Source organism: Aedes aegypti, chromosome 3 (assembly GCF_002204515.2).
Source record: "Aedes aegypti strain LVP_AGWG chromosome 3, AaegL5.0 Primary Assembly, whole genome shotgun sequence".
Taxonomy (NCBI): Eukaryota; Metazoa; Arthropoda; class Insecta; order Diptera; family Culicidae; genus Aedes; species Aedes aegypti.
In genome coordinates, this window is record NC_035109.1 from 183,600,735 (window position 1) to 183,616,652 (window position 15,918).

Genomic DNA, 15,918 nt, shown 5'->3' on the forward strand with positions numbered 1-15,918 from the left:
CAGTGTTACGTCTGTTCGTCTGTGCTTTTACGCAAAGGTTTACAGTCTTTTCACCTAGCTTGATTTATATCAGAATTGAAAATACCAACAATGAAAATTACAACCAGGTCCGTCGCACTCGGGCTCAGGTTGAGTACCACTTCTAGTACTGCATTTGGTCCCTCGGTAGTTCAAAAGGTACCCACGTTTGACAGATCGCAGTACACTTTTCACGGCATTCTAGATTACCATGTGAGCCATAAAATTTTAGGCAACTGCAAGGGACATGGAGGTCTTTAATTTGTCTTTGTTACAACCGTTACTACTGTTTACAAAAACCCGTAGCACTATCCCGACCAACCAGTTTTCCGATTTCTTTATAGATCTTTGTCCAACGATGGCGATCGCCAACGATTCAAACCGAATCGGTATCGATCGCTATCGAAAACCACTGACTGGTTGACCGGGATGCTCCCCATCATCAACATCATCATTGATTCTCCTTCCACCTATTCATATCTTCTTGCATCTCATCAATCTACGCGCATCGTTCAGCAGAAGATGTCAGCGTATGAAGGACGTAAAATCTAGAATAATGCACTGATCTAAAAAATCGGATTTTATCCACACGTGCATCTAACCGGTGATCTGTGAGTGTCGCCCCCCTCGGCTTAAAACGTAAACAATCGGCGCGAAACCGATTCACTCGATTCACTGCCTTTGCTTGGCTACCAACTCCGATAACAAAGTGTTTGACGTTTCCACACATCTGAAGTGCGGGGTCCAGTTAGGTGAGAACTGCGCAATATTTATTGCATCACACTTTCCTCAATAATCTTTCCGAGTGTGATATGCCGTTTTGAAAAATTATGCTTGATTTGAATTTAGTGTATAAGTTGCACGTCGTTTTGATTATTTCAATTTAAACGTGTCGCGCGCAGTGTTTACAAAACTGATGTCAACAGTTTCAGTTTCGTCATCTCCGCAGTTTTGCATCTTTTGCATCCGAAAATCTTAAATCCTTTCGTTGGTGCTGAAAAATTAATTTTCCCCATGCCGTAGTGATGAAAAGCCCTGCCCCGAACATCGAGCGTGCCTGCGTGGTGGTCCTGGGCGACATTGGCCGCAGCCCCCGGATGCAATACCACGTGAAAAGCCTGGCCGAATCGCGCTACTGCGTGGACTTGGTTGGATACGTGGAATCCAAACCGTTGGAAGATCTGACGTCGAATCCCAACGTGAGAATCCATCCGCTGAGCCCCTTCCCGGAACTGCACCTACCCGGGCTGGCCAAGTACCTATTCAAATCATGCTGGCAAGCGCTGACCCTGCTGATGGTCCTCATCAGCATCCGGAAGCCGAAGTTCATCCTGTGCCAGAATCCTCCGGCCATTCCGACAGTGGTCGTAGTTTATGCGTATTGTTTTTTCGCCCGGTCCAAAATGGTCATCGATTGGCACAACTATACGCACACGATTCTGGCCATGGCGTCATCATCCGGGTCGAAGAGTCCCATCGTCCGGCTGGCCAAGGCTATTGAAGCGTACTTTGGCCGGAAGAGCGTCGAGAATCTCTGCGTCACCAAAGCGATGCAACAGGATCTCCAAGAAAACTGGAATATCAGGTAATGGTAATGATGAGACTTAGTAAAATAATCGTTAATTGATAGGCATATTATTCAATATTCTGGATTGCTAACAAATCCTTTTTTGATGCAAGTCCTTAAAAACTGTTTTTTATACCGTGTGGGACCGAAATCCGTACACCTGAGTACTAAGTCAATTAAAAGCCTATGATTAAAATTTGTTGGTTTGTATAGAGAATCAATCAGACTTTTCTGTTACCTTAACATCTTTTTACCTCTTTTGGGCGTGCTGATTTATAACAGCGTCTCTGACGCTTCCTTCGGAATACCAAAAGCATCCGCAGCTTTCCGGAATGATTGGCCATTGCGTACAGCTTCAACGGCTTTCATTGTATCATGTGTTTTGGCTAGAACATGATGAAATATGTTAAACTTTTCCTGTGTACAGATTTAGATTCAAATTGAAAATATGAATCAAAATCCGCACAGTACAATAAACCTCAAAAATAGTTATTGTACTGGTCAGAAACGGCATGTACTGCATTGGAATAACAAATACTTACTATTCAAAGACATCTTAACAAGCAGCGGGCTCAAAAAATTAGGAATTTTACTGTTAATCTGTTGAAAACTATATCCACTTTTGTTAGGAAATCGGTAAGAAGGCAAACAAACCACACAGCACAATGGCAAGCGATCACATTTTGATTTTTGTAATTTTCAAATCATGGCCTACTTATACACAGTTGGCATTACCAGCAACTTATAACTTATTGTGATTAGATGTGTCCATTTAATACTGGAAATTTAGCCATTTAAATACCAAAACAATGATAATTATTTCAAGTGTACGGATCTCGGTGCTGTACGGATTTCGGTCCCTCACGGTATGCACGAATCATTCCTTGAAAATAATCCTAGTGCAAATCATAGACATTCCAGAGATTCCTGCGCTACTCCTCCACTGGATCATTAGGAACTCCTTTAAAAAACCTGGAGAAAGAATTCTTCCTGTGATTCCGCCTGAGATTTTTCTATGAATCAAAATAGGATTTCCTCCTCAGATACCTCCACAAATTCCTTTATGGATTTCCCCAGAGATTCAGAAAGTGATTCGTCCTGAAGTTTCTCTAGAAAATTCGTCTTACCTTAAGGGTGATTCCATTTGTAATTTAAACATTACATTATTAAACTATTAAACAGGCATTGTTCTGAAAATTTCCCCACGATTTCCTCATTTCCTCCTCCTTTCTTCTTCTCCTCCTTCTTTCAAAGATCCCGACAGGAATTCTTCCACGAAAACCAACAATGGTTTTTTGAGGAAATTCACTTGAGGATTTTTCAGTAATATTCCTATAAGATTTTGTTGAATTTCCTATGTGTTCTTTCAGGTTTCCAAATTATTTCTACGAGCATTCATTCAAGCCCTGCTTTGCAGGGATTGCTTCTAAAATTCTTCAGAACATTCCTCCCAAGATTCCCTTAGGTAGTCCTTCGGGGATTCCTCCGGAAATTCATCGACATTTTCTTCAAGGGTCCCTCCTTCATTCAGATTTCTTCACATATTTATTCAGAAATTCGTATAGAAATCTAGTGGAATTGAATGGTAGAGTTACAAATTCGATTTTTCATTTATTTATAGGTATTCCACTAAACAGCTCAAAGATTTTTTGTCAAAAAATGTAAAAACATAAAAAGTGTAGTCAGTTCAAACGGCAATCGCTGTAGAAAATTTCTGCACGGCATCAGCAAATCAGCAGTCTTTTTTATGGCACTCCTTGGATGACTAACATGAAATTCCTTGAAAAATTCGTGGGAGAATCATAGTTTAAACCCTCGCGCATCCAGAGATTTCTATGCGATTCCTCCACAGTTTCTCTGGATTCCACAGATTCTTGGAGGTAGAGTTTCAGGAATTCTTCCAGTGATTCTTTTAAAGATTTTTTACCCAAACATTAGTCAGTGACTCATCAGATACCTTCAGAAATTCCTTTAAGTATACCTCCAGCAACTCTACCGGAAATCTTGAAGTGTATTTCTACAAAATGCTTAAAGTAATTTGTTAAGAATTTCCTTCAAAAAATCTTGTTTACTCCATGGGTGATACCTTCAGCAATTTCCACGGGGATTGCTCAAAAATTTTCCCAAGATCATGCTCAAGATTTATTTCAGTATTTCTTCGACCAATTTCCCCAGTTCTTACACCAAGAGATCTTCCATAGATTCCTACCGGAATTCTTCCACGAATACCAACTAAGGTATATTCGAGTTTTTTTTTTAATGAGTGCCTTAAGGAATGTAATGCTAGAGCCTCCAGAGATGTATGGCTTTTCCATAGGTTTTTCAGGAATTCCCTCGCAGATTCATGGAGAAAGAGCTTCAGGAGTTGTTTCAATGATTGTTCCAGATATTTTCGGGGAAATTATTTCTGCGTTTTTCTCGTAGATTCCTCCAAAAATTCCTCCAGCGGTTTTCTTCGGAATATTTTACCGAACATTTTCTTCAGTCCAAGGCTTCCTCATGTAAAAGTGCTTATAGTTAAACCTGACACAGCAACTCAATGTACACACGAATTATATAACACTACCATGAATTCCATAAATTATTACGTAATAACCAAAAAATACACACATCCCACAGAATTATCACACGATGATGTAAATATACAGGGTGTCTACTCACTTACAGAAATGAAATTCCCTGAGATATCCAGGTTTGAAAAATCGATTCAAAACTCTGGAAATTCTCCAAAATACATACTGCCCATACTCGCAATACAGTCCCATTCGAGAAATCATCATGTTGAGAAAAACGCATCTTTACAATTTTACAAAAAAATACGTTTTGCTGCTACTGGTTATAATAAATATAGGTAGCATTGTTCAGCATATTATAATTACAATATGAAAGAGTCGCTGGCAGTTAAGGTACATTTGAATTCGTTGTATTTTCATATTTAAATTTGAATACTGGTAAATGGGACTCCTTATCCGAGTATTTCTCACGCCAAATGCATTTATACCCGCATACCAGTCCCATTAGTTGGGACTCGCTTACTTTGTTATCGCGAACATTGACACATTGTCCCAAGTTTAAAATCGATTCCAAGACACTTTTGGATTTCCAACCGTTGTTTGAATTGTAATAATGTCCCTCGAATACATTAAATTGTATGGTGGTGGCAGTGAGAGTGAAGGTAGCAGTGATGAAGATTTTGCTGGATTCGATTTGTCCGCACCGGCCAGCCGATACGAAAAGTTTGGTGAATCTACCCGTACGCGTGGATGTTGGATTTAAACCAGTTAAGAAACCGAGCCAGGTCAGCGTGATGACGGCAATCCTGTTGGCGCCCACCCAAATGTGAAATTTCCTATGGTGAGTTCAAAACCTCCTCGTTTCTCCGCATCAGATGTCGAGTCCAATGGAAATGGGAGCGATCCTGCGGTAGCCCAACAAGCGAACAACTCACCGTCATTAGAAAATGAACCTACCGTGGCTGTTTCGCCGGATGACAATAACAGCCATAGCGATAGAGGGAAATAGTTCTCAAATATTTTGAGTCTGGGCATACGTTTATGGCTGCAGATTCTTTCCACGCTGCTGTAGAAAAAGCAATGCGCCAAAATCCGACGATTACATACCCTGATTTCGTTGATGATGTAACAAAAGCAAAAAAGAGGGTCGATGTATTTGATATGCAAGTGTCTGATTTCTTCCAAACGCCATTTAACGTCAGTCAGTACACACTCAATTAATGTACAAAGCGACCATATATTGACAAGATTAAGAAGATTATTGTGCAAAAAGGATGTTTCGTGTTAAAATACAGTGAGTCTGTAATCGACGGAGAAGCAACACATAATTGTACGTTGTTTTCTAAATCCCAAATGAAACAGATCAACGCTGAAGGATTCAATTTGGGAAATTCGTTAAAAATGCAAGGAAACCCCGTGGGTATTGACGCTGTTCGCAAGGATTCACTTGTCAGTGTGATTCTACCATTGGTTTCATAAGAGAAAAAAGCATTCTGGGAAAATTTGCCTATCAAGAAAGAATAAACTTTTTTGTATAAGAATATTTTTAAATATAGATGAACTGTACCACCTTGTATAATTTGATATTTTATAAAATGAAAACCATAATGCTAGATTTCAACAATAATTGAAGAAATATATTAGTTCATTTTCTTCGTTATCAACTAATGGGACTGTTATGCGGGTACTTTCAATATGGGACGCACATGGTTTGGTATTTTTTTCGCATTTTGCCCATACAAAAGTAAAATTTTAAAAATGATTTCGAAAAGTACACTTAAAATAAACACTATTCATGAAGTTATCTCAAAATTGGTGTAAATTCAAATGGGACTGTTATGCGAGTATGGGCAGCATAAATGATTGATGAATAGTTCATTTTACATGACTAAAAACTTATTTAAAAAAAGTGTTTCAAAGCATTTTAACAAAAAAATACTTAAATTTACATAAAACATAAAAGTATTTTTCATTTTTATAAACAAATACTTTATTTTCAGTTTCCAGAGACGAACCAGCCACGATCTGAGCTGAAAGTCTCTTTATTAAGATAATAATAATAATTTATTTTCAGTTATTCAACATTAGAAAAAACAATTTAAAATTAAATGATTTTTATTTGATTTCCACAAAAAATAATAATTATTTTCAAATGATCTGAACGTGCCTTCAATCATCAAAATCAGATGATGAAAATAGTCTATTCGAACATAAGGGAAAAAACCATTCCTCTAAAACGGGATTCTGAATCATGGACATTAGCGATACACCCAATTTCTTAAGAAGGCATTTTGTTTTTTTTTTTTTCAAGATGATATCTTGGGGAAATCGGGTCTGGTAGCGTTTGATAGCCTTGGAAATAAGAATTTTGGATACCTCTCGCCCAAAAAAAAAACAACATGAACCACGTCATGCAATTTTGGTTCATCATTTTAAGACTTGTCGGAGTCCCTCGACATTACGACAAGTATTACTGCTCGTTTTACCGTGGATTTCTTTCACATACTCCAACTAGAGTGTCCATTAGTGTGGGACAAAATTTAGATTCTCGCTCCAGTCCACTTTTTGGATTGCATTTACTATGGAAAAACTTACTTTTACAAAGAAAAATCGCCAGAGGTCGCCCATTGACCTCTATAAAAATTCTGAATACAGACCGCGATAAGTATTTTTATCACAAAGAATATTGCCGAAGACCGCGAAACAATCCGACACTTGTGAAAAAAATTATTCAATGAAAACCTATTGGCAAGGCGACGTTGATTAACACGTAAAGGAATAACAAATTTCGGGATTTCCCGTTTCCCGGGATTTCAGTTCTTACATCCTGTGAATCCCGGGATTTCCAAAATGTACGTAGATTTTAATAAAAACCACTAAATTTTAATGAAAAACTTTTTCCGCACTATCAAAAAAGCATCATGAAAAAGAGAATACATTTACCTAGTAAGAAATACATATTTTCATTTGTCTAGTTGCAAAGTTTCAATGTTTTTCTCTTCAAAATTAGCCAGTTTTATAATTTTAGGCAAATTTCAAAGCAATAAATTTGAAATAAATGATACCTGATACCTGATACATCTGCCGGATTCTGAAGAGCTATTTTCAGAACTGGTTACTGGTATACGAAACAGACCAAGGAGTAAAAAGTATTCAAATCACGGCGGGCGCTCCTCAGGGCTCTATTCTCGGCCCGACTCTATTGAATATTATGTACGATGGTGTTCTTCTTCTTCTTCTTTCTGGCGTTACGTCCCACTGGGACAGAGCCTGCTTCTCAGCTTAGTATTCTTATGAGCACTTCCACAGTTATTAACTGAGAGCTTACTATGCCAATGACCATTTTTGCATGCGTATATCGTGTGGCAGGTACGATGATACTTTATGCCCTAGGAAGTCGAGAACATTTCCAACCCGAAAAGATCCTCGACCGGTGGGATTCCAACCCACGACCCTCAGCTTGGTCTTGCTGAATAGCTGCGCGTTTACCGCTACGGCTATCTGGGCCTTCTATGTACAATGGTGTCTTGAAATTGAATCTTCCCAGAGGCGTAAAGATTGTTGGCTTTGCGGACGACGTGGTGCTATTGGTAGTCGGTGAATCAAGAGAGGAGGTGGAGGTACTCGCCACCGAGACGATCGAGACTGTAGAAGATTGGATGCGGGACAAAAAGCTGACGATAGCCCACCACAAAACTGAAGTGGTTATGATCATCAATCGTAAGGTAGCGCAGTAAGCGAAAATCACGGTTGGTGATTGCATCATCGACTCGAAGCGAGAAGTTAAGCATCTGGGGGTGATGATTGATGATCGACTTAACTTCAACAAACATATCGACTATGTTTGTGAAAAAGCGGCGTAGGCGATAGCGGCGTTATCCCGGATCATGGCAATTGACTCTGCGATCCAAAGCAGCAAGAAGCGGCTTCTAGCGAGCATCACAACATCGATCATCAGATATGCAGGTCCAGCATGGGGGACTGCACTGAAGACCGAAAGAAATCGATCTCGTCTGAGCAGCGCGTATAGGTTGATGGCTATGCGGGTTTCAAGTTCGTACCGCACCATTTCATCTGAGGCAGTCTGTGTGATAGCAGGGATGATACCTATCAGCCTTCTTCTTCTTCTTCTTCTTTATTCTGATCGGTGGTGCTTTTCTTTTGTGCGAACCCACCTTCTAATGGACCAGCATCTAAGGCTATATGTCCAACCTATTTCTATTTATACTCCGTGGAGTTTACAATGCTCAAATCTGCTTAATCGATTTGTGTGTGTCCGTAGACTTTCCTATTCTTTTTACGTCCGTGGACGGCTTCCCTTACTGCTAAGGGGTGAAGGGGGTGGGAATCGAACCCATGACCATCTGATTATCAATCAGACGTGTAGACAACTACTCTACATCCCCCCTCACCTATCAGCCTTCTTCTCGAGGAAGATCGCGAGTGCTACACGGACCGCCATACAAGAGGAGTCCGAGAAAGAGAACGTGCTGACACCATCAGAAATTGGCAACACCAGTGGGATCAAGCTACGACTGGCAGATGGACACATCGTCTTATCCCAAGTTTGTCGACGTGGATAAGAAGTAAATTTTCACCTGACGCAGTTTTTGCCTGGTCATGGTTGTTACAGACAATATCTGCACAGATTCGGTCACACAAGTTCGTCATCCTGTCCCGAATGCATCAACACGGAGAAAACTGCGGAACATATATTTTTTGCATGCCCGCGGTTCGGTCTGGAACGAGAGGAGATGAAAGCCATTCTTGGTGACGATGTAAACGTTGACAATGTCATCCAACGGATGTGCAACGACGCGGATAAATGGAATGCGGTGAACAGGACAGTAACGCAGATAATGTCGGCACTACAGCGGAAGTGGAGAATAGAGCAGCGACATGAAGCGTAAAAATCAGTGCTTGGTTTCGGGTCGTCGGAGCCAACAAACCGGAAGCCATCCTCCAACCGGAATCGTCGGACTGACTTCGGCACTTGAATGTCAGCCTGCCGAATAAAGAAGAAGAAAAAATTCGTGCGGTATGGTCTTGGGTTGTCGGGGCGCCGATGAACCGAAAGTTATCCCCAACCGGAATCGTCGGACTGACCTCGGCACCTGACAAGCCAGCCGACGAAGAATGAAGAGGAGCTTCGGGTATGTAATGCACCCACAGTGCGGACGTCATCCCTAAACCAGAACTGTCGGACCACCTCTGCAACCCGGAGACGAAGACTGCGCGTGAAATTTCCCCTGCGATATCCGCCGGTAGACGGGGCCCCACAGTGCGGCAGTTTTCCCTCACCGGAACTAGTGGACAACCTCCGTCGCCGGAGGGAGACAGGAGGACCAAAGAGAGCGAGTGGAAGCCAGCTTAAGAAAGCAATAAACAGAAGCGGCGGAGAGCTTAAAGTATGGCGGCGTTAAAAATTTGAAGCCCCCGTCTCCCGAAGTAAATCCTTCTTTCCAAAAGCCGATTATATGTGGTGTGATTAAGTTTTTTCCCCTTTTTTTCCTCTTTCACAACAACTCAAGCGAACCGGAGTAGTTATAGAAGAGATACGAATGAAAACCACAGAGCCAAATCCCAATCGGCGCCAAGACAGCCGTGGATGGTGAATGTTTCTAGCTTTTGCTAGAAGTGCGAGGAATCTATAAAAAAACGTTCTCTTCCGATGGATAAAACCACACCATATCGGTCCTCCATATACTTCTTCACGGTGGTGTGAGGGATGTCCGAAGGGAGATCATTAATCCGAACGGTAACCGCAGCATCATCAACGTAAACTGGGATTTTAACGCTTCTCCCTTCTTGTATTACAACATGCTTCAAATTATTTCCGTTTTGGTATTGTTTCGTTGCCACGTCCTTCAGTTGAAGTTTGATATTCTCAAACATAAACTTCTGGATATTGGCCACCTCCGGACGCACTGGGAGCACAATAAAGTCTGCGACGAGTGTGTTTTTGCGTACATTCGCCATCGTAAAAGCACTTGTAATTTTTAAGGCATGATTTCTTTAAAGTTCCTTTGATTCGCCATTATCAGTCCTAATATATACCTATCTTTGCTTCTTTTCTAGTGCAACAGTTTTGTATGATCGTCCACCACTACAATTTCACCCAATAACGCTTGAAGAGAAGCACAACCTGTTTATGGATCTCGCTAAAATAATCCCACAATTTGCAAGCACTGAGCGCAACGCATTGGAGGAAGCGTCGGCTTTCACCGTTAAACTTGCCACTGGTGAGGTTCAGTATCGTCCGGACCGTCCGGCTCTACTCATATCTAGCACCAGCTGGACTCCGGACGAAGATTTTGGAGTACTGCTCGCCGCGTTGGATGCCTACGAAATGCGCGCCATAAATGAGCCCAAACACTATCCATACCTGGTTTGCGTTATAACAGGTAAAGGGCCACAGAAAGAGCACTACAAAGCTCTGATAAGGGAGAGACCTTGGCAGAAAGTATCGGTCGTAACTCCGTGGCTGGAGAATGCTGACTACCCAAGGCTTCTTGCGGCCGGAGATCTCGGCGTTTGTCTACATTATAGCTCCAGTGATCTTGACCTTCCCATGAAGGTAGTCGACATGTTCGGCTGTGGGCTGCCAGTCTGTGCCATGGGCTTCAAATGGTAATACGCGAATCCCTTACAACGTATATCCTAATAAAATCTAATCTTTCAACCTGTTCAACAGCATTGGTGAACTGGTACAGCATGGGCAGAATGGCTTTGTATTCGGTACTTCCGATGAATTGGCGAGCCAGCTCAGTGACTGGTTCCAGGATTTTCCGACGAATGTGGCCTTAACCAACCAAAAAGAGAGAATCAACCAAAAATTGAAGGAATTCCAGCAGCTACGCTGGGTGGAGAATTGGGATCGAAATGTGAAACCTTTGCTTGAGAGGATCTGATTGCCGAAACGACCACGGTAGGTGATTTTGAGTACAATACTTAAATTTTCCGATATTGAATATTGTAAGCTTTGGAATCTTGAAAGCCTTCTATCATTGTCCGAATTCTCCTTCAGAATAATGAGTTGAAAATAGAATTAGTTATATAATAAAAATAAATAAATAAAGTAGTGAAAATGAGCGTGGGGTCGTGAAAGACTTTGATTTCAGGTTGGTTGGCGGCGGTGCAGAATCTTCACCCGTTCTATAGCGTAGTAGGTTGATGCGCACTGTCTAGCGTAGTGGGAGTTGTGGGATCAAAACTCATCAGAACTATTTCATTTTTTTTTTAATTTCGCGGCAGTCAAATTGCTTTTTTGAAAACAGTACTTGTAATACAATGGCTTCGGCAAAGGTGCAAACCTGGGAGGGAGAAACCGATACATAATTTCTGTACGTCATAGTGAACCGGGATTCCGCTGTTACAAACTGTCACTGTAAGCCCAATCTCAAACATTGGACTAGCATGGAAAAAGTGCGTAACTGAATAAAACACATTTTCGCATTTCATCAAAGTGACAAAAATCGAATGAAAATCAATTCATGCACATAATGCAAGTAGTGTCACGTGAGCACCTCTCAATCTTATTGAATAAAAAGCATTGAAAAACGCATCGTTTTACTTTTTCCAATGAAAATGAATATTTAGTGCATAGAAAAGCTAAGTATGCTGTTTCGCTCAAGAAAAGTAAAGAAATTCCTTGACTGAATGGGTCAAGAAATTTCCTACAGAGAGCCCCCTTTGAAGTGACATTTCTTCTCAACTGCGTACTGCGATCAGAAAAATGTGATTTTCTTGACCATTTCTTGGAAGAAATTTTCCACGCATCAAGATAGGCGATTCCTTTTCTTGTCAGTAGCAAACCAGCCTAAAACTGTGGCCCTTTTTCCATGTTTGCCCAGGAAAGATCAAAAGTACACAACAAAAGAAAACTAGCGATATTCCCTAAGCCTTCCTTGATTGTTGTTGGCAAGCTGGAGTTATCTTGCAGTTCAAACAAACGTTGTTTTATACTTCGTGTGTAGTATCTGTGCCTCCCTCCCAGGTGCAAACTATGCAAAAGATGCGACAGCGAAGGTCATAGGGCAAGTGATTAAAGGCAAATCGCTAAATAATCTCTAATAATGTGCCGACAGAACAGATAAGGTACAGTGGGGGAAGTGGATCATTTGTCAATATCTGGAAGGGAGAAACCGATACAAAATTTATGTGCGTCATGGTGAGCCGAGATTCTGCTGTCACGAACTGTCACTGTGAGCCCAGATCTTAAACAATGGACAAACATGATAAAAGCGCGTAATTCATCAAAACTTATTTTTTGCATTTTATCAAATGTGACAAATAATCGATGCTATTGCTATTCATGCTGATTCAAAAGTAATGTCACGATAGCAACTTTTATTCTGATTGAATATAAAGTATTCAAATACTCATAATTTTACTTTTTCCAATAAAAACGAAAATTAACTGCATAGAAAACTTTGGCCCTTTTTCCATATTTGTCCAGAAAGATCGAAGGTACACAACAAAATAAAGCTAGCGATTTTCATCAAGTCTGACTTGATTGTCGTTGGCAAGTTGGAGTTTTCTTGCAGTTTGAAACAACTTTGTGTCATATTTCGTGTGTAGTATCGGTGCCTCCATCCCAGGTCAATATTAAACATAAACAATTGAATATGTTGAATGTTTTCGCACCATTGCTTCGTTTTAGGTTATATTCTTACTTCCACACTGCTACTATTGCAAAACTGGTACTACACGTACTCTAACACAAACAAACTTGTTAGCTACAAAAATGAATTAATTTGAAAATTGTTTTCCACTTATCAAAAATCCATTGTATCTCTGTCTAAAAACGAATACTATTAGTTTTTTCGACACATGGTGAGCATTTCAGTTATAATTGAATGAATCACAATGAAAAATATGTGATTTTTATAAATAAACACAGATGTATTGTACATGGTACCGGTAAACTTACCCCTACTTTTTAATGGGGTGGGGTAAGTGGATCAAGTAATATTATGATTTATTGGCAGACTGCTCACGTGAATTGTAATAAGTTTTAATATCCGCAAATTTTGTTTTCCTCTTACTTTTTTCATTCCCAGCTTAAATTTGTCAAATTGATAGAAATTTGAATTAATGCACCTAAAAGTTTTTTTAACCTTTCTGGTATAAAAAAAACTATAAAAGAATGATAATTTCAAAATTCAAACGAAACTTTTTGTGGTTTATCTAAGCTGAGTTGCAAAAGAGCAAAATATACAAATTTTTCAATTGAAAGCATGTTATCGACCAATTCATAAATAAAATGAAGGGATTTCAGTTTGTTATTCAAATGTAAATGTAAGTAATATTTTTAAACTACGAGTGTTTTTCGTTAGGAATAGTCCTACAATACTTATGTATAACTTATGTGTATAAATTGATGAATTTTCTCCAAATTATTCTAGTACCAATGTCTGTTTTTTTGTTCGAATTAGTCTGAACTAATGTATACATATTTTTCATGATATTTTAATTAAATAAAGATACTTTTTAATTTTAAAGTATTTAAATGTAACATAACTAGCACTAATAACAAGAACGAGAGTAATGGCATTCTTACTATACTTAATTACACCACATTTGTTTTGAGAACAGATTTTTTTTGTTGGAGATCTTCTTACCCCACCATGGTGCAAGTGGATCATTTGGCTCAAATTTTAAAGTCCCTCATACTGAATACATAACAATCAGAAAATCGAAATAATTTACGATTTGAAGTATATTAGTCCCTCATTTGTTGTTCACAGAAAACAGTTTGCATTACATTATTCACGTTAGCTGTACATAACAATGAAGTTGACTATTGATTTTTCTGTATCCTTAACGCAAACAATGGGTGGACTCAGATCACAACACCATTCAAAACGAATTTTGAATTCTCTATTTGATTGTTCAAGTCCTTCATTACGTCGTTAACTTTTTGAATAATTTTCACCATAAAAAAACAATGGTTCTAAAAGTAAAGTTAATTTTTGTTGATTAATCTTTTCAAAAATGATATTAGGGTGGCCACCGGGAACCGGGAAAAAGACAGGAATTTTAATCCACCGGAAAAACCGGGAATTGGGTCCTAAAATGTTTATTGAAATCTTGTTTTTATTTAATGACACGAAAGAGCATGTTATCGCAACTACTTTAGCAATTGTTCCCGCTCAAATAACGGCTACATCATATTTAAACTTAAATTTAAAAATTGGGTCCATCAATGAACCTTGACACTTTTGATCATGTTTGACCAGGCAATGGACATGCCCTATATCAACTGCAGCGATTTGCAGTAGATAGGATGTCCCGGGCCCGATCTATCTGACAAGCCAAACAAGCCCTCTGTCACCATAGAAGATGGTGTCTCCATCGTGTCGATAGCCTGTGTTTGACGTTCGCTTAATCGACAAAAACATCACAGGGCTTTTAGTTTTAACACTGGGGTTGTTCCTATCTGACATTTCGGAAGGGACACGGAAAGCAAAATATACCCAAAATTTGAGTTTAAGCCAAGAAGTGTGGCAAAATCTAAAAAAATGTTTTTTGGACTTAAACAAAAGAAAAACATTTGAAAATTGAGTAAACATGTGTTTTTGGCCTAAACTTAAGCGTTTCTTCATCTCATTTTTAGTGGTTTAACCCCGATCAACCAGTGTTACAATTTCTTCATAGATCTTTGTCCAGTGATGGCGATCGCCAACGATTCAATACGAATCTATATCGATCGCTATCGACAAGGGATTGTTCAAATATTACGTAACGCAACAGGGGGAGGGAGGGGGTCTTACATAGTGTTACGGTCCATACAAAAATTTAAAATTTTCCATACAAAAGCTGTTACGTGGGGGAGGGAGGGGGTCTAAAATTGGCAAATTTTGCGGTACGTAATATTTGAATGAACCCCAATCACTGAATGGTTGACCGGGACAGGTCCGGCTCTCAGTATGTGTTTGCTTGTATTTATTAGTCACGATCAGCTGATAGTGATGACAAGCTTGCTAACAATTTTGTTCGCAGCTTACCAAACATGACTTCATCTCCGGCAGCTTCGTGAACTTTCGACTTACCGAAGTTGGCATTGCTCAACTACCATTTCCAAAATGATGTTATCACAAATACTTATTTGATACTTCTACCGTACCTTTTAATACCAAACATCGCATGCTGTCCTTACCTCCACATCATTGATGTTATTTCAATATTCAAGTATCTTTGAATGGATCATTAAAATAACCAAAACGGCCGCTATGGAAAGCATAGATAACGCCACCGTAGCCTTGTGTGCAATGCTGTCACAATGTTAAATCCCATATACAGTGGCGCCTTTGTTTGGCAAAAACTACCTTCACTGATTCATTCATATGCAAACCAAGGTATCATTTTAAAAACCTTGATGCAAACACAGTATATGCCTTTTCACAAGACGTTTCAAATCAGCTGATTCGGAAGCTGTTTGACAGTTCTTGTTCGGAAATGACAGGCTCGTGTATGCACCGCTATTCGGCAGATGTAAACAAATGCATACACGGAGCTGTCACATGAAAAGGCCAAGAACTGTCAAACAACTTCCGAATCAGCTGATTTGAAACGTCTTGTGAAAAGGCCTATATATAGACCATTTTACGAAACGACAAAACTGATGATATTGCTGTTACTTTCACACGCTACGATACCGCCTTCTGTCAAAATTTCATTCATAAAATAAGCGATCAGCTGTTCAAAAACGTCTCGTAAAATGGATTATAGACTGGACATTTTTCTTAGCAATCCAAATATCTAATTTTGGGTAAAGTAAACTCAAAATTTAGATACAAAATTTCTCTGTCAAGTATA

At 39.5% G+C, this 15,918-nt stretch overlaps 1 protein-coding gene across 1 annotated transcript; it reads left to right on the top strand.

Moving 5' to 3' along the window:
* Positions 1-916: 916 nt before the first annotated feature.
* Positions 917-11,094, top strand: LOC5577325 (chitobiosyldiphosphodolichol beta-mannosyltransferase). The gene is made up of 3 exons (XM_001656352.2): positions 917-1,603; positions 10,177-10,728; positions 10,793-11,094. Exons 1-3 carry the CDS (start codon positions 1,044-1,046, stop codon positions 11,007-11,009), a joined length of 1,329 nt encoding a protein of 442 aa, XP_001656402.1. The 5' UTR covers positions 917-1,043; the 3' UTR covers positions 11,010-11,094.
* Positions 11,095-15,918: the final 4,824 nt, after the last annotated feature.

Bases quoted from the DNA above. Each gene is read 5' to 3' on its own strand.
- LOC5577325 (XM_001656352.2), top strand. From the start codon at position 1,044: ATGAAAAGCCCTGCCCCGAACATCGAGCGTGCCTGCGTGGTGGTCCTG. The intron at 1,604-10,176 runs GTAATGGTAATG...CTTCTTTTCTAG, and splicing joins CAAGAAAACTGGAATATCAG to TGCAACAGTTTTGTATGATC. The intron at 10,729-10,792 runs GTAATACGCGAA...CCTGTTCAACAG, and splicing joins TGTGCCATGGGCTTCAAATG to CATTGGTGAACTGGTACAGC.